Below are 17864 nucleotides of genomic sequence, written 5' to 3' on the forward strand. Positions count from 1 at the left end.
CGAGTCGTGGATTAGATCCTCCGGATATGGCCCAAGCTCCATCAGGAACCTCTCCGGGTCCATCAATCTTGGTTAAAGTCAACCACAGATGTTTACAGGATCTGAATTCAGATCTCTCCATCTCATTTGGGGGGGGGGAGCATTTTCTTTTAAAGTGCCAAAAACTGCAGCATCCCCTCCCCATGGACTGGAAGTAACCGTGCTAGAAGGTGCCAGTGAAGCAGGCAAGCCTGCAATGCAGAAGGCCAGACGGACACACCTGGGCACGCCCTTCCAGTTGCACCAGGACTACAAAACCCATGCTTCCCAGCCAAAAGAGGCATGCCGTTGGGGATAGCTGGCGCCCTCCCAGGAGTGCCAGGACGCCAGCTCCTTTCATTCCCACCCAGCAAGGCCCGCAAGCCCTCCTCCGGATCTGCCCTGGAGGGCTGTGGACCAGGGGAACTGTAGTCCCGGAGCATCTGGAAGGACAGGCAGCTGGCTCAGGCCATTGGAGCGTCCCGTTCGGATCTGAGGAAGGACGTGTTCCCGCCAACAGCCCTCACCTTGCCTTCCCACGCGTCCGCCGACCGGCCCCACCGGCTTCCGGCCGCAGCTCCCCAGAGACATCGGCCTCTCCGCCCGCCGCTCCTCCGCCGCTCCCGCCCCGCCGGCCAGGCCTCGCCCGCTCCCTTGGCCCCGCCTCCAAGCGGCCTGCGCGCGCCCCCATTGGTGCCCGGTCTCTAGGGGCGTGACCGAGAGTGAGACCCAATGATGGAAGCGTGGCCGACGCGCGGAGGGAAAAGTTCTGTTCCGCGCTCGCTGATTGGTCAGTTCGAGAGGCTACGTAGGACGCTTGATCTCAGGGTTTCTGGGCAATGTAGTTTAAGAAAAGGCGCTTTTTTGAGAGAGAGAGAGAGAGAGAGAGAGACTTTCTTCACTTCTTGGGGAGAATGGGAGTTTGGGTCACTTTCCTCACTTCCTCTTTAAAAGCTATATGGTGCCAGGCTTCCTTCTGATGCAGTGTTTCTCAACCTTGACAATTTTAAGACATGTGGACTTCAACTCCCAGAATTCCACAGCCAGCATTGCTGGCTGTGGAATTCTGGGAGTTGAAGTCCACATGCCTTAAAATTGTCAAGGTTGAGAAACACTGTGTTGAAATCCAACAAATCCTTAAAAAGGGTCGTTGATGTGGCCTCCAGCCAGATGATTGGTCCCATGGGAGCATCATTTATCTAGGACATCTGAGGCTGCACTTCAGAACATGCACAAATTGGAGCAAGGCAGGAGACGCCTTGCCGATATGAAAAGACTGTACAGTAAATACAAAATAACAGTCAGAGGAAGAAAAGGATTGTGTGGGAAACATAAAGATTTTAGGAAGTGGTTTCCTACAAAAGAGCCACTCTTGCTTAAAACTGTCTATGAAAATGTCTTCAATGACTGTGGTCCTTCTAAGCTCCTACATCTTGCCTGAATTGTTGCGTAAGGATGCTGTAACCTGGTTCTGATATCCTTCAGAATTGGGCCGGTGGCTCCACCACAGCTTCGCATCTGTTCTTCTTGCAGAAGAGTACGGATACCCCTCGTTGATGTCTTCTGCATTTGGGAGGACTGAAAAAAGAATGGAAAGGAGAGTAGATATAAACAATGAAGAGGTAGCAGGCAGGTCCATTGTCAGCTTAGTTCATAAACTGAGACTTGGTCCGAGTGTTGAGAAATCACGGAAGAAGTGTTGCATATCGCTCGACAATTTGCCCCCTTAATGAACACGCTGTCATAGGGGTAAGAAACTACTCTCTCAATTTCCAGAAATCTGTATTTACACCCAACTAAGCATTAAATTCGACTGGAGTTGGTCGGTCAATACATTTAAATGAATACATAAAGGTATGTTGTTAAAGTCAGTATAATTCTTTTCCAGCTATGTGGGAACTCGACAAGTTTCTGAAGAAATAAAATGAGAATATGAGGCAGTCTTTGGATGTAGTGCTCAAAAAAAAAAAAAAGGGTTCTTCTAAGGAGGTGCCTTCTTTTTATCTGGGTGCCTTTTAGAACAGGTTTGCTCACTGTGTTAATTCCACAGAATTCATTATAATGGGTTAGGAACATAATGGAACCATTGATGAGTTCAGACATCTGCACACACATACCGAGAGGTCATGTGTAGAGGCCAAACACCATTTTTCAAATATACTTGAAGAGCTAAATGCAGGAAGTGGCTTCTCTTCACGTTGTCTGGAAACCAGGGGTGGGACTAGGCAGAGCATTAGTAGCAATACCCTATGTACTCAGCCGAAGGCTGCAGAAGGGAACAGGCTAGGTCGGCTAAGGATGCACTCAGCCTTCCATCTCTTGAGTTCTGAACGTTTACCAACCGGCTACCCAACCTGGAAACCTTCTTGAAAGACAGTTCAAGAAGGGTCTACATTTAGACTGGTTTTTAAGGGACTCTACTACACCCACCTTGCTACAGAAAAGAATCATCAATATGGGAAACATTGCCTTTGGCGTAATCCTTGCTGTGCTGGCTTCACTGATTATGCTAATCAATGGTGTTGTGGTTCTTGCCCTGGTGCGGCTGATCTGGAAGAACCATTGCCCCGGCCTGTGCTTTGTTTTAAACCTCGCTATCTCTGACTCCTTGGTGGGCTTCACCATTACGGGTCTGGTTAATGAAGAACTGTCTGGTCCCGAGCACCGGACACCCCAGCGATATTGTGTCTTGCAAATGGCTTCCATCACCTGCCCTTCCGCTGCCTCCATCTTCACAGTGATTCTGGTCACCTTTGACCGATACTTGGCTATTACACATCCTTTCCGCTACTTCAGAATCATGGGTAGCCCAGTGGTCGGGATTTGTATCGGAGGCCCCTGGCTGCTGGCCTGTTTGATCGGTTTCCTACCTGTGATGGTCCACAGCTTCCAGGAGAAGAACTACCAAGGTCTGTGCACCTTCTTCGCAGTATTTCAGCCCACGTACACCCTGGTGGTCTTTTGTGTCAGCTTCTTCCCAGTGTTCTTTATTTTCCTCTATTTCCACTGCCGCTTGCTCAAGGTTGCTTCTTTGCACATCCAACACATCCGAGAACTGGAACCCGCCAGTCTGCCAGCCGCCTGCCCAGCCTCTCAGCCTGCCAATGATACCAAAGCATTGCGTACTGTGTCCATCCTGGTTGGTTGTTTTGCCTTCTCCTGGTCCCCCTTCTTTGTGGTTAGCATTGTCCAGATTGCCTGCCAACGCTGTTACCTCCATCGCCTGCTAGAGCACTACCTCTGGGTGTTGGGCGTGTGCAACTCTCTAGCAAATCCCCTAATCTATGGATATTGGCAGAAGGAAGTTCGCCTGGAGATCTGTCAGATGTGTTTGTGCCTGAAGAACAAAATCTTTCCTCTTTTTCACTTTGACAGCCACCCTGATGCTGCTGTCACCCAGCCTGGAGGACCACTCTATATCATCTCACTAGCCCAGCTGAAGGACTGATGTAGGTTTTTAAAAAAAATGTCACTCCCGGTAAGGTTCTTCTCTTATGTGTTTCACCAAGTCGTCTGTCCAGGAGCAATGTTATTCCATGGTAAATGGGTGCAGTCTTTTCCCCCATAGCAGTAAGAAGTTTAGGGCCACTTTGAAGACTTTATACTTAAACTTTATTTCTTCTTAACTGTACATTATGACTAAACTCTAAAAGGCAATGGTGGCAGTGCCAAGAGACTCTAGACCTAGCACTCCCAAACTCTAGACCTAGCACTGGAAAAGAATCAAAAACCTTGGTCCCAAAGAAGCTCCCATTTTGGATCATCTAGAGATGTTTGGATAGTTCTTGAAGACATGTGTGCATGTATTGGTTCATGGGTTCTGACAAAGAGTAACAGCAGCTTAGTCATAATGTACAGTTGGTTATCTATAGACGGTGAACTGCTGCTTTTTACAAGGTCAACTAAGGATGCGTCCTTATGGTCAGTTGAGGTCAACAGTCTTGAGGTTTTTACTCTGTCTCCCATAAACATATCATGATAAGAAAAACGGGAGAAATGATGAAGAAAGAAACACATTTTGTTTCTACAACACATGCAAACCAACATGAAGATCCACTCCATTAAGTTTATAAAGTTGGTTATACTTTTCCGCCATTCGTGAAGAGATCGTATCCTGACGATTTCCTGTTGAATTAGATTGGCAGATGGACCATATTTACTCCCTGGCCACTAATAGCTTGGATCCTGATAAGTGAGCCCTGGAAAAGCAAGAAGCAGAACCTGGAGATTTCAAAAGCTGTAATTATATCATGCTTGTATTTCCTCTCTATGGAAACAGAGGACAGGAACCACACTTTGCTGAACGCAAACTGGATTAGCCTTGTTTGTGCATTAACAGTGACAACAGAGGCCACGTGGTACAGCAGGATCAAGCAAGCCAAATTCATAAAGGCCAAAGTGGGAAATGTTCAAATTCATGTCTGGTGCAGTGTGAGATTACGGTGGGGATTGTCAATCTCTCGATCAATGGCCATGTTTTAACATTGGAAGGGCATTGGGGGGAGATTTTTCCTCCCCTATGGCAGAGTTTTCAGTTGATGCCCATGTATTTCAAACTGATATATTTGCATGATGATTTTAATTCATTTGCACCTCAGAATGGCAGCAAACTGTCAGTGGAGACTTCAAGACCCACCCAAAATGGAGTCTTAAAGTCTTAAGTTGCAAAGTTTGAAGACCCCTGGGCTAAGGTCAATGTTATCCAAATCTTATAATCCCATGAATAGGGATGCTTTATTCTACCCTGCAGATTGCAGCCTAGAAGGAAAGGCAAGGATGCTTTACAGCAGAGGTCTCCAACCTTGGCAACTTTTAAGACTTGTGTACTTCCCCTCCCAGGATTCTGCTGGCTGGGATATTCTGGGAATTGAAGTCCACGTGTCTTCAAGCTGCCAAGGCTGGAGACCTCTGCTTTACAGGGTTTTCTGGCAGTATTATCATTTGGTTATCCCTGTAAACAATTCTCAGATCTAGGTGATCATAACTTTGGGGAGACAGAGCAGGGGGAAAAATTAATGGCCTATTTTTTTTTATTCCTTACAGGTGATAAAACCACCACCCTCCGTAAGCAAAACCATTTGGCTAGTGAAAAATGTTGTGGGATGCCGCGGCTAAGGAGAGCCTTTATCCAAACTTTATTAACTCTCGGTGCTTAATTGCGCCAATGATGCCAAGAAAGCCTGGCGTACGCAAACATAAGCTCTGAGAAATTACCCGTTGAGTCAGTTTTATTGCCCTTTGATTGTGTTTGCCCTTAACAAAAACAGACATATGGAGGAGTGAACGACGCTGAAGAAACCCCGAAAGGAGGAATATTAGCAAATATGTTGGAGCCCATTAGGGGGAATTGAGCTGAAATGTCCATCTGTGATGCCGGATCTCTCGTCGGGAACAGTTGGTACGTTGCCACAAAAACGTGACAAAGAAGATGCCAGTCCATCTGACCAGTGTGGGTGGAGGGCTGTTGTGATTGGGAAAACATCCAATGCCAGTTCCACCAACCACTTCAGATGGATCGAGGAAGTCAAGAGGATCATTCAGTTCTATCCATTTGCTAGCTTGTGACTGATATTGTGGAGGTCTTGGTTATGCACAGAACGGTCACACACGTTTTTGCTTGCTTAACGGCTGAAGAATCCATCAAGGTTAAATCCTGTTCTATTTTCTTTCGTAATAGTAAGACCCCCCCTCTCCCCAGGCACCCGCTGCATGGCTATTTTTATTGCCCACTGTGTTGTCATGCACCTGCTGTAGTTGAATTGCATCATTAGGATTCATTTCCCTTCCCTAAGGACATCTCTCTCGGTATCGTGTCTTGGATAGCCATGTTCCTAAAAAGCTATTTTTATCTGCTAAATGGGAGGTGTAAGGGGTTTTTTTGTAGGAGAGAACCCACGTTGATCGATTGTAGCCAAAAATCTGGCTTCGGGTCCAGTACCATCTTTTCAGCTATGAGATTTTATTAAAAGGCACAAGCTTTTATGAGTTGCTAACAATCAGTCTCTCTCTCTCTGATTTTTTGCTCTTATCGTGTGAGTTATCCTGCAGTCAACCAGAAGCTACAATTCACTGGATGAATCTTGAGGATTCCCCGGGTGATCCTTTCTCTAGAGTTGAACTGGTTTGCAACGGTACCAAGTCAGGATTCAGGGACATTAATTTAACCCTGGCGGATGTATAAATCCCGTAGCTGGACAGGCAATTCTTATTTCCTCCTTTCAAAGAAAAGACCTATTGTTTAAACATGCAGGCGCCTGCCCTAGTCTCAGAAAAATGTTGTATTTGCAGATATATACACATACACGCACATCCCAGGATTCGATTCCAATAAATAGTTTAATAGGGTTATATGACACTGGAAGGAGGACTGCAGCAGCCCCCATATTTCCCTTTCCTATGGCATTAGCCAAAGGGAGGGGGGTTGCCTGCTGCAAAAGCCACATGTCAGTGAAAAGGATTTCTGACTCAAAGCTCTCTTCATGGAAGATACAAACACAGACATAAGTGCTCTCCCTCCACGTTCCACCGTCTTCCTTGGGGGAAAGCACATGCACTGGGCACTGAATACTGCATTTGTGGACCCATTCTCCCCTTCCCCTGAAGCCACCCTCCCAATACTGAGCACTCGGCACGTGGAGGGTAAAACAAAGTCCATGTAGACCAGAAAAGAAATACGTGAAGATGCAGAAATGGAGGGGAGCAGGAAGGACAGCGGGATTGCCAATCCAAATGGGCACCTTAAAAAGGGAGCCTCTTCAGCTGCTCGTAGGTGATAAAAAACTGCCGCAGAGTTAAAGAAATATCTTTCAAAGGAGGAATTACTAATCGTTCCCTCCCTCATCTGGGTCTCCTTTCCAGCTAAGTAACGTGTCTAGTTTTGCATTTCAACGAGCCCGAGAACCCAAGCAGACTTACGGGGTTAGAACTGCAGAAATCAAGGGAATATGTTAGTGTGAAAAGAAGGGAAAGTTAAAAGCAACACACAAATTAACAGCTCTGATTTCCCCCCCCCACACCACCACAATTTGGAATTATAATAGTTGATCATCATCTATGACACTAATGCAGGCGAGCCATGGTAAGAAAACAGGGATATTTTATATCGCTGGAAGGAACAGCTCTGGGTAGCTAGCCAAAGATGAGCCAATAGCCCGAGTGCATCATAAATATGTGAAGGTGCCTTATAAATTTGGCAGAGTTCTCCAGTCACTTATGCAGGGAGTCTTTCCCAAGCCTTAAAAGATTCAGCAACTGGATTGGATAAGGATAGAATATACCCAAGTTGCTTTTGTCTGCTCCCCTGAAGTGTGTAGAATTGTTCAACAAATTCATATGTGCTGTTTACATCAGCAGACTCCCGAGAAAAGTGCACTGTTCAAATGTCTCTGCAGAATAAATCGTTCGGGAAGGCTAAATTGGCCCTTCATCGTATCAGTTAAAAATTCAGAAGCTCCCTTGGCCTAAATCTGACCCTAGCTTTCTTCCCTTCCGTGATTTGGCAAGTGGCGTGAGTCAAACATGATTGATTAATAACTCAAAACACGGTGTAAGCACAAGAGTTGGTACAGCGATCCAAATTAAGTGCTTAAAGCAAATGTTGTTTAACATGCACGTTCAGGCACTTCACCTAGCTCAGTAAAAATGAGTTATTGTTCTGGTTCATACCACACAGATCGGAACGGGTAACTTATAATTCAGTATTGGCAGGAAATTTGCCGTATCTACAAAAGCCTTGGCTACAATCGATAATGGCTTCAGAAATACTCCCCGGCCTTCCCGGCATGATGGTGCCTCTGCTTTGCGTACAAAAAGGATACAATGATATTCCAGGGGCCAAGTCTCAACCAATTTGGCCAGAATCCTTTGTAAAGTGCAAAGAAGCCCTCGCTTTTCCAAGTCTGCAAAGGCGGTAAGAAACCACATTCAAAATACACCCTGGTCTGTACTTTCTGTGCTGTCCCCAATTATTTATTAAGTTTATACCCTGCCTTTATTCAGGAGCTCGAAGCACCCCATAAGGGAATTCCCATTTCACCCCTAGCTCCTGCTCCCACCACAGCAAGGAAAACAGGCTGTAGAGGAGGAGAAGGACAAAGTCAACCAATGCATTTCCATGACTTAGGGTGGAACTGAACCAGGTGTCCCTACTATTAGTCCAGCACTTGAACCACTACACCACACTATCCTGACTCCCTCAAGATGGGGCCACTCTACTTCTTACCTTTAGCAGGCCATCCATTGTTCCCCTATAGAGCTCCACGCTTCCCACGATGGCCCGCTGATTCATCATGCGGGTTCGAACCACATCCACGGGGTTGGAAGCTATGGCACCAGCCAGTCCACAGGTAAAACTGGAGCTGGACAGACAAGCAGAGAAGAAACCATTTAAAGGCAGGTGCATCTCACAGAGTAACTAGAGATTGTGAATTTCTTCCTTCATGGCACTGGTTTCAGGAACAGGCCCAATACAATTCTCGGGAGAAAATGTGTGAAGAAAACCACAAGTTTTAATTGCGTGTAGCAGAATGACCAATTCTTCCTCTGGGTTTTCCACAACTCACGTAAACGTTTAAGAACAGTAATGCCAGCACCTCACCAGAAGATGGGTTTTACCCAGCAGGGTTAAGTCTCTTTGCTCCTTACAATTTCTAACAGGGGTTCACATTCGTTTTTGCTATATTTTAAAAGCGACAAGCTACGGATTACACATAATATTGGGCCATAAATCTTGGTTTATGTAGCTGCGTTAACATGTCATACTAAACCAAAGCTAAACAAGTGCATAATGTGGCTTAGTGCAATGCCAGTCTCCACCCACTGGAAGGATGCACGATCTCCAGGAATCACAGGGGAAAACACCACAATGCCAAAATGTGAGCTCTTGGCTACTCCAGGCCCACAATCCATGCCTCGTTTCATAGTCAACACAATTTGAGAAGAATGCATTTAGGTTAACAACCAGAACAGCCGCAGGTACTCACATAAAATGTGTGAGAATTGTGTCCCCCATGAGTCCTGAAAGTATTAAGTGTTTCTTGGTGATGTCATAGACTGGTAACTCAACTCCTACCACAATAGCAGCTCGCTGGGCAGTGGGAACCACACCCTAGCCAGAGAAAAGACCAGAAGTTAGAATGGTTTTAACCACGACATCACAATCAATGACCAACTAACTTCCATTCATCTCATCCTTAACTGTTTTGAAGTTGGCAAGTTTTCACAGGGGAAAAAAAACAGTCCACTGGCTCTTAGGTCTGATCTCAAGATTCTTACAATACTGCTTTAAAAGGATTGATCTATACGTCTGATTTATCAACTTCTCTTTGGGCAAAATCCTGCTTTCGTTAAGAAATGTCAATGCCAAAAAATAAAATCTCTTATTTGCTATGCATTATTCTGGTTTATTTGTTTGCTTGCTTTACCATTCTCGTTCCTCTAGAGAATTAGGGTCGTACTGGCTGGTCCCTGAAAATTAAAAATAAGGGGCTTTGGTGAAAAAGGACATTTCAGTTGAGGAACAGGATTAAAACTACGCAACTGTTAAGAGATCTCTCTTCCAACGTTTTTTTTTATAATTTTTATGACTGCTACCGCCATGTTTATAACTTCCTTTCAGACACAACGGTGATACTAAAAATTCTAGAATCAGCCACCAGTTGTCAAATCGGCCTAAAGGGCTGAGCCTTAAATTCAACAAATTGTTTAAGCTGATGGAGAGCAGATTCAAGTCTCCACTTAATAGCACTTAGCAATAGCAATAGCACTCAGAATTATATACTGCTTCATAGTGCTTTACAGCTCTCTAAGTGGTTTACAGAGTCAGCCTATATTGCCCCCAACAATCCGGGTCTTTATTTTACCGACCTCGGAAGGATGGAAGGCTGAGTCAACCTTGAGCCTAATCAGGATCGAACTCCTGGCAGTGGAGCAGAGTTAGCCTACAATGCTGCATTCTAACCACTGTGCCACCACAGCTCATAATAGTGGGAGGCCCTGGCCAGGTTTGAGGCAGTAATACTCTCTTTCAGACCGACCAACCTCACAGCATTATTGAAGTGACAATGAAATGAAGGGTGATTCTTTTGAGCGCTACTGTGAGTGCTCAGAGGAAATTCAGAGGACTGATGATGTTACCTAATTGGGTAACAAAACGCCTGCAAGAAAACAACCAAGCTCAGAGAGCAAAAAAGGACCCCACAGTCCTCCTCCTCCTCCTCCTCCTCCACTCCACAAACCCCATCCCCTTCTAGCATTGATGATGTTGCCTAGTTTGGTAATGAAACGCCTGCAAGGAAACAACCAAGCTCAGACAGTATCAAGGACACCCAAGGAAAGGCAGAATATAAACACAAGAAAAACCGTCTTAGACAAGCCTTCTCCACGTTTGTCTTCGGAAGCAACCACAAAACACACGGATAGTGGGAGGCAACACAAGGGGCCCTTACCCTCCAGAGACCCCGCGTGCCTTCTTGCTGGTAGATGTCTATGAAGCTTCCAATCATGCCTCCTTGGAACAGGCTGCCTTGAGCTTGCATTCGAATCTGAAAACGAAGAGAGCAGGGAAGCCCGTGGACATATGCAAGCCAACATTATTGCTCGGAGGCCAAGGAACTAAGCATGAATATTCATTCCCAGCCTCGTCGGGTAACCCAAGTGTCATGGTTCCGACAGACGACACTCTTCAAAAGAACTTCGAGGCATTGTTTACCTTAAAGAATCTTTGAGTAGCATAACTTTGGCACTGCATAATCGAAGCCCAAAACTGAATTCCCCTCCCCTGAGCACATAGTATCAAAGCACAATTCTCTCCTCCAATTAACAGCCATAAATCACATTCCCCAATTAGCTTGAAGCAGGGGCCTCCTCTCCAGTTCTCCAGCGCACACACACCCAACAATGTCATAGCTGCAATTCAGGTGCTTGGCAGCCAGCTCACCTTTACAGCCGGTTTCAGCATCCCACGGTCATAGGATATGATTTATGATATTTTGGCCAGACACTACCTATTTTTTCCCCCAGCCCAAAATATCCATAGGAATGCATTGGGCTCGCTTAACGACTGCTGCATAAAAGGTCATAAAACCGGGTCGGTTACATGGATGCCTCGACTTACGACATCATGATTGAGGAAGGAAATTCTAGTCCTAAGTCTTTGACTTAGTCCTAAGTCAAGGATGAGGTGCAATCTAGTGATAGAGCGGGACTGCTAGAATCATAAAGTTACAGACTTTGAAAACTGCCAGGAAGTAAAAACAAAAAGCACCAACAGACCCAGCAATGAGCACAGACCGTGACAAGTATCCAGCAAGGAAGACTCCTCTTACCTTTAGTACATCTGTTGGATTAGCCAGAGCAGAGGAGATGACTCCTGAAATCACCCCGCAGATGACATTGATCAATAACGTTTCATCTGCAATTAGGAAGAACGTGATATAACCCAAAACTCTGCTCAAGGAGAAAAAAGCGACAGAAGTAGATTTCAGGAAGGAAAAGCAAAGATGAGAGAGAATATATATATTGAGTCTTGAGTGTTGTTGGGTTTTTTTTGGATACACCTGTCAGCCCCAATATGGGAGGAAGAAATCTTTTGCCTGTATCAGCTCAATCTAGAGCCATCCACAGGCAGCAGTCGCTACTGCGACATCATTTGTATTCGCTACATTTTTCGATTGCTAACAAAGAGTTAAAGGGGGACTGGGACAGCTCCCTGATACAGCTGACAAAGCGAGAAAGAGCCTGTGGCCTAGAGGTTAACACAGCTGCCTAATGTGCAAGCAGCCCAGGTTCGAATCTCAGAAGGGTATGGCTGGCTGATGAGAGCTAATCAGTTCGAAATAGCTATCCCAGTCCCCCTTTAACTCTTTGTTAGCAATCCAAAAATTTAGCGAATATATATATAATTCTTTTATATATATAAATTTATTTATCTCTTTCTTGTGCCTAAGGTGTCAGGGATATATCGTAAATCTGCAAGATTCCAATCAAAGCCATTCTTTTCCAAACTGTTAAACTAAAGCAGGGAGTCGATTACCAATTTCCTTGCTTTTGCCAGAATTGTTAGAGTCTGAAGGAATGCCACCCAATCCCTTAAGCTTCCTGGGAAGTAGACGCAGAAAGGATTGTTGATAGAGATTCAGTAGAATCTGAGAACTGGAATTTAAAAAAAAACAAACAACCCAGCCAATGTGATTAGAGAATTAGTTCAGAAAGGAAAAGCCAAGAGTTAGAGCAGAGTTAGGCTGGAAAGGGCAGGGGTACTGACCGCAGCAATCTCCAAAGAGACCGGGTCACTGTCTGCCCAGGGCCTGCAGGAAAACAAACATTTAAGACATAGTTCCCATAAGCAGAGACCAAAACATAGCACATGTGACAGTGTAGGCAGAGGCAACTTGGTGGGCGATGAAAAGGCAGGCAGGGCAGCATAACATCTGGATTTTTTTTTTATCAGCGTGATATTCCCCCGTTTTGAATTTTGGAACAAGCGTCAACATTACTGCATTCAGATGTGTGTGTGTGTGTGTGTGTGTGTGTGTGTTTTAAGAAGAAAAGCCCTGGATTCTAATCTTCATCAAGGAAAATAGGAGCACTGTGCATCCAGAGACTTCATCTAGATTTATGAAAATGTCAAAAAATGGATCAGGAGGAAACCAAGTACAGGTAGTCCTCAACGTATAACCGTAATTGAGCCCAAAATTTATATTGCGAAGTGAGACAGTCGCTAAAGGTGAGTTTCTCCCCATTTTATGACCTTTCTCACCACCCTTAAGTAATCACTGCAGTTGTTAAGTTAGTAACATGATTCTTAAGTGGATCTGGCTTCCCCATTGACTTTGTTTATCAGAAAGGCAATCGCATGATCTTGCGACACTGCAAATACGAATCACTTGCCCAGCGTTCGAATTTTGATCAAGTGACCATGGGGATGCTGCAATGGTCCTAAGTGTGAAAAACGGTCGTAAGTCACTTTTTTTCCAGTGATGTTGTAACTTTGAATGGTCCCTAAATGAACTATTGTTAAGTCGAGGACTACCTATAGAAAGAAATGGGTGGAATGAAGGCCTGAATTTTGCTTGCTGCAGCAACTTTGCCCTCCGTGACCGAGCATTTCTCTATCACATCTGTTTCATCTAGAAAACCATCCATGTTCTCTCTAATACAAGCATCTGTGTAGGCTTACATAACTGCCTCACATAGCAACTATTGAAGATTGATAATCTTCAATAACTAAACTATTTGGGGTCTGAGTGCAATGAAACAAGGCACAATACATCTCAAAATGACGTAGGAAGAATCAGAAGTAAAGATTTAAGGAGAGAACAACATAATTCAAACTGTCTTGGGGTAAAAAAAATAAAAATAAGAAAGCACTTAATAGAACACAGGTGATTTTCTATCCCATCTTTATGACCTCTTTTGCATTTTTAGTTCTCTCTTTGCCCACTTTGGGAATCTGAAAGTCCAGGAAGCTCAGATGAGTCACAGATAATTAACTGATTAATTATCCATTACTTAATATATCTGACACTTCATAGCTTTGTGAACGGGGGAAAAAAGATGCACAATGTTTCCTTTGCATACCAACCTTCTAAACGGTTCACAAAAAGTCGTTTCAAACTCTGGTATATGCCAATCTTGATCGTGCCGTAAGATGCTTGTCTTAATAATGCTGGTGCGATGCTGCAATCACAAAGAACAACAATGATCTAGCTAGGAAAACAGCAGCACTCCTTCACTTTATTTAGCCGAGCCCACAACAAACAACCCTGAACCAAGAAACTGATGGGTTAGTCTTTCATGTGATCCCAACCATATTGCTGTACAGAGAGTCCTCCACTGACGCCCACAATTGAGCCCCAAAATTATGTTGCTAAGTGAGACATTTGTTAAGTGAGTTTTGCCCCATCTTGTGACATTTGCTCACTGAATCACTGCAGTTGTTAAATTGGCAACCCAGTCGTTAAGTGAATTCTGGTTTCCCCATTGACCTTGCTTGTTAGAAGGCTGGAAAAGGGGATCACATGACTCCGGGACACGGCAACTGTCACAAATAGGAGTCAGTTGCCAAGCATCCCAATATAAATTGTGTGACCATGGGGATCCTGCAATGGTCATAAGTGTGAAAAATGGTCATAAAGTTACTTTTTTCAATGCCGTTGTAACTTTGAACGGTCACCAAATGGACTGTGGTAAGTCAAGGACTAGCTGTATAGGGTAGGGAAAGAAGCTGTGCACACAGGAGAGGAACAGAGGGGAGCGGTACTTACCCAGAGTATAATGCTAGAACGCCTTCTTCTCTGGAGATGCGGAACAAGGCATGGAACATGCCCCGGTATTTGATCTCTCGGAAACGGGAATCAATGCTTTGACCTTGGACTTGAAGTCGTGTTTTGGTGAGATCCACAGGGAAGGTCCCTAGGAAAGAAGAAGCTGCTGAATCACACAGCAATATTTAAGACAGTAAGAACAATTAACCAGTGGAACAACCTGCCTTCAGAAGTGGTGAATGCTTCAACACTGGAAGTTTTTAAGAAGAGACTCGACAGTCATTTGTCCGAAATGGTATAGGGTTTCCTGCCTGAGCAGGGGGTTGGACTAAATGACCTTCAAGGTCCCTTCCAACTTTACTATTATTATTATTATTATTATTATTATTATTATTATTATTATTATTATTATTAAGTGATCTAATGACTGCTCTAACATGTTAGCTGTTCCGCAGTTTGTAGGACTGACTACAGCAGTCGCTGGGCAACTGATTCGTAATTACGACAGTTAGTGTCTCAGGGTCACGTGATCCACCTTTTGCGACCTTCTGACGAGCACAGTCAACGGCGAAGCCCGTTTCACTCAACAATCGTGTTGCAAACTGAACACCTGCAGTGATTCACTTAACAACTCTGGCAAGACAGGTCGTAAAAGGGGGCAAAACTCACTTAACAACTCAGCAACGAAAATTTGGGGCTCCGTTGCGGTTGTTAAGTCGAGGACTGCCTGTACTTATGCTAACTGTCCGATGAAAAGGTTAGGGTGAAATCAGATCCTGTGAAAATAAAAGAGTCACATTTGTTTTGCATTTGCACAGCAAGAACTCCGGCGCTGGGATGCTTTTCTCTCTCAACTAAGGACCGGACACCCAAGGTCAACTGCTGGACAGTGACTGGGGGGCGGGGAGCTGGACCAAGGCCTGTCCGCCCAGCGGACTTTCCTGCCCTTCCGCGCCAGGTCTCCGCGGACCGAGGCGGAGCAGGTAGGCCGCCTCGCGGTAGAGCCGGGCTGGGGCGTTGCTAGGCGCCGGGAAGGCGCCGGGGAAAAGGGCGTGGCCTACTGCCCGGTAACTCGAAAGGGTAGCGTCTCGAGAAACCGCGCATGCGCGCCTGGCCCTGCCTGTCCTCTCTCTCCATCTCACCCACCGAATTCGGCCACGAGCGAGGCCAATCCACCGTAGACGAACGGCTTCCAGCTGAGGACGGACATCGCGGCTGCGGAGGAAGGGAGCCGGCGGGCCCCCTCCCCGCTTTCCCGGTGCACCTTCGTTCTTTCTGCGCTCCCTCGGTTTTTTCCCCGGCCAGAGAGGATTCGCGCTAGGTCCGGACGGCAGCCGGGAAAGGCCAAAAGTATTAACAAGAAAAAAAGGGGTTCGCCCTCAGCGGGCTGGGGAAAATGCGGAGAATCTCGAGGCTTGCGATTGGACGAGCCGGTGGGCTGGGGCTAAAAGTAGCCAATAAGAGCGGCGGAGCTCAAAAGTCTCGCCTGGGCGAGGGGCGCTGCCCCACCCTCCTCCTCTGGGGAGGCGTTCTCTTCAAGACCGAGGGGGCGTGGGTAAAGAAGAGGGGGCGGAGCCCAGAGGGAAGCGAAGGCTTTGATCTTGCCAAGGGCACCTTTCCATCACCCGCAAATGGGGGAACAGGAGACCTGCAGGAGATGCATAGAAGCCATCTTGGTGGGCCCTAGGGCAAGGATGGAAGAACAGGCAGCAGCTGAAGAAGGCGCCTCCATCTGCAATAGCAGTGTTTCTCAACCTTGACCATTTTAAGGCATGTGGACTTCAACTCCCAGAATTCCACAGCCAGCATTGCTGGCTGTGGAATTCTGGGAGTTGAAGTCCACGTGCCTTAAAATGGTCAAGGTTGAGAAACACTGTGCAATAGGGACAATCTTGCTTCTTCAAGTCCCCCCTGGTTGGGCATTCACCAATGGAAGTACAGCCTTAGGAATGGGATGGAGGGCTGGCTGCATTCGCAAGTGCTGAAGGTCGAGCAGATGTGTTCCTTCGCAAGTGAAGCCATTCTGTTAGTTTAGGGTTCACTGTAGTGTGCAGAAAATGAGTTGTGCAAACTGTCACTTGCAAATGTATTTTGGATTATCGCCCTTTATGGCCTTCTCGTTTTCCTGTCAGGGGCTGCCCCAAAGAAGAGGGAGTCAAGCTATTTTCCAAGGCGCCTGAAGGCAGGACAAGAAGCAACGGATGGAGACTAATCAAGGAGAGAAGCAGCCTAGAACTAAGGAGAAACTTCCTGACAGAACAATTAACCAGTGGAACAACTTGCCTCCAGAAGGGATGAATGCTCCAACACTGGAAGTTTTTAAGAAGAGACTGGACAGCCATTTGTCTGAAATGGTATAGGGTTTCCTGCCTGAGCAGGGGGTTGGACTAGATGACCTCCAAGGTCCCTTCCATCTTTATTATTACTATTATTATTATTATTACTACTATTATTATTATTACTATTATTATTATTATTATCAGCACTCGTGAAATGTCTGCGGTACAGTGTTTTAGTTGAAGACGAGAAGAAACGCACCTTCTCATCTGTCAATAAAACAGAAAATATTTGTAGCTCCGGGTTGACGGTTCATTATCCAAGCAGGGTAACATCGGTGTTAGAAGGGACTGGGGTTTGCAAATTTTTAAATCCAAAATGTCCTAGAATTCTTAATAAAATATTAATCTCTTCTCCGTAGGGGAGGGAAACAGGATTCAAAGATTACAAAGATATTTTTTTATCCAAAACACAGTATCTTCTGTGTTGATTAAACATATCAGATCTTCACGGTTTAGGATAGAGGTGTGCTGCTTGTTGCATTTCTACTTTATGTATTTGCCCACTCTCAAAAAAGGGTGGGGAAGCCAAGACAAATTCATGGATGTTTTCCACAATTTTTTAAAAATTAAAAGTCAATATAATGAATACATAATACAGTAATACATTTAGTCTGTATGTTTAAAAATGTCTCGCTGACATATATTCAGAATTATAGTTTGATAATTTAGAGCTCCTTAAAGACTCACAAGCCTTTGGGGGGCTAAATACAGCCCTGGGCTTGTGCACTTTTGTTCTGGTGCCCCACCTAGCAGTTCGCATACTTTCTCTGCTCAGCCTATTCACGTACCATCAGATCAGATCATGACAGTTACCAGCACAACAAACATTACAAAGATGCAGTGTTCACTGATCAATGAACAATTAACCTCACCATTGTCATCCCTAAAGTGCATAGCAAGTTATTGAAAGACTAGAAAGGTTCTGCTTAATTACCTTAATTACCTATAACATTACAAGGATGCCAAGGTGAATACCAACCAGGCCACTTGGAGAGGTGGGGCTGTTCTGCAAGGTGAGAGCCCCCTCCCACCCAAAACACATTATTGGTGAGCTCTCATCTCACCTAAGCTTTGTATCTCCCCTTGGGAGAAAGGTCCAGAACAAGTGAAGAAATCTGGGATCAAAGCGGTTTCATCAATTACAATAAACACTTTGAAATGCACCTGGAAGCCAATGCAATGCTCACAATGCTGGGGTGGTTCTTGCCTCCCAGCAGGTGGGCAGCTGAAGCTTTCAACTAAT

General features: G+C 45.3%; 2 protein-coding genes across 2 annotated transcripts; one reads left to right on the forward strand and one right to left on the reverse strand.

The window, feature by feature from the left end:
* The first annotated feature begins 2473 nt into the window (after window positions 1–2473).
* On the forward strand, window positions 2474–3466 carry GPR119 (G protein-coupled receptor 119). Its single transcript, XM_015820582.1, has one exon. The coding sequence runs from the start codon at window positions 2474–2476 to the stop codon at window positions 3464–3466; it is 993 nt and encodes a 330-aa protein (XP_015676068.1).
* A 2882-nt stretch (window positions 3467–6348) lies between these two features.
* SLC25A14 (solute carrier family 25 member 14) lies at window positions 6349–15552 on the reverse strand. The gene is made up of 9 exons (XM_015820606.1): window positions 15429–15552; window positions 14283–14430; window positions 13601–13695; window positions 11343–11428; window positions 10464–10559; window positions 9000–9124; window positions 8240–8375; window positions 7836–7916; window positions 6349–6798 (listed from the first exon to the last, which is right to left on the reverse strand). Exons 1-9 carry the CDS (start codon window positions 15490–15492, stop codon window positions 6757–6759), a joined length of 873 nt encoding a protein of 290 aa, XP_015676092.1. The 5' UTR covers window positions 15493–15552; the 3' UTR covers window positions 6349–6756.
* Between the last annotated feature and the right edge of the window lie 2312 nt (window positions 15553–17864).

Source organism: Protobothrops mucrosquamatus, unplaced genomic scaffold (genome assembly GCF_001527695.2).
Source record: "Protobothrops mucrosquamatus isolate PMUCROS unplaced genomic scaffold, P.Mucros_1.0 scaffold1146, whole genome shotgun sequence".
NCBI classification, from domain to species: Eukaryota; Metazoa; Chordata; class Lepidosauria; order Squamata; family Viperidae; genus Protobothrops; species Protobothrops mucrosquamatus.

Excerpts from the sequence above, each read along its gene's own strand:
- GPR119 (XM_015820582.1), top strand. The coding sequence starts at position 2,474 with ATGGGAAACATTGCCTTTGGCGTAATCCTTGCTGTGCTGGCTTCACTG.
- SLC25A14 (XM_015820606.1), bottom strand. The coding sequence starts at position 15,492 with ATGTCCGTCCTCAGCTGGAAGCCGTTCGTCTACGGTGGATTGGCCTCG. Across the intron at positions 13,696-14,282 it reads GTTCTAGCATTATACTCTGG|CATCGCACCAGCATTATTAA; the intron begins GTAAGTACCGCT and ends TTGTGATTGCAG. Across the intron at positions 9,125-10,463 it reads GCACGCGGGGTCTCTGGAGG|GGTGTGGTTCCCACTGCCCA; the intron begins GTAAGGGCCCCT and ends TTCTCTGGCTAG.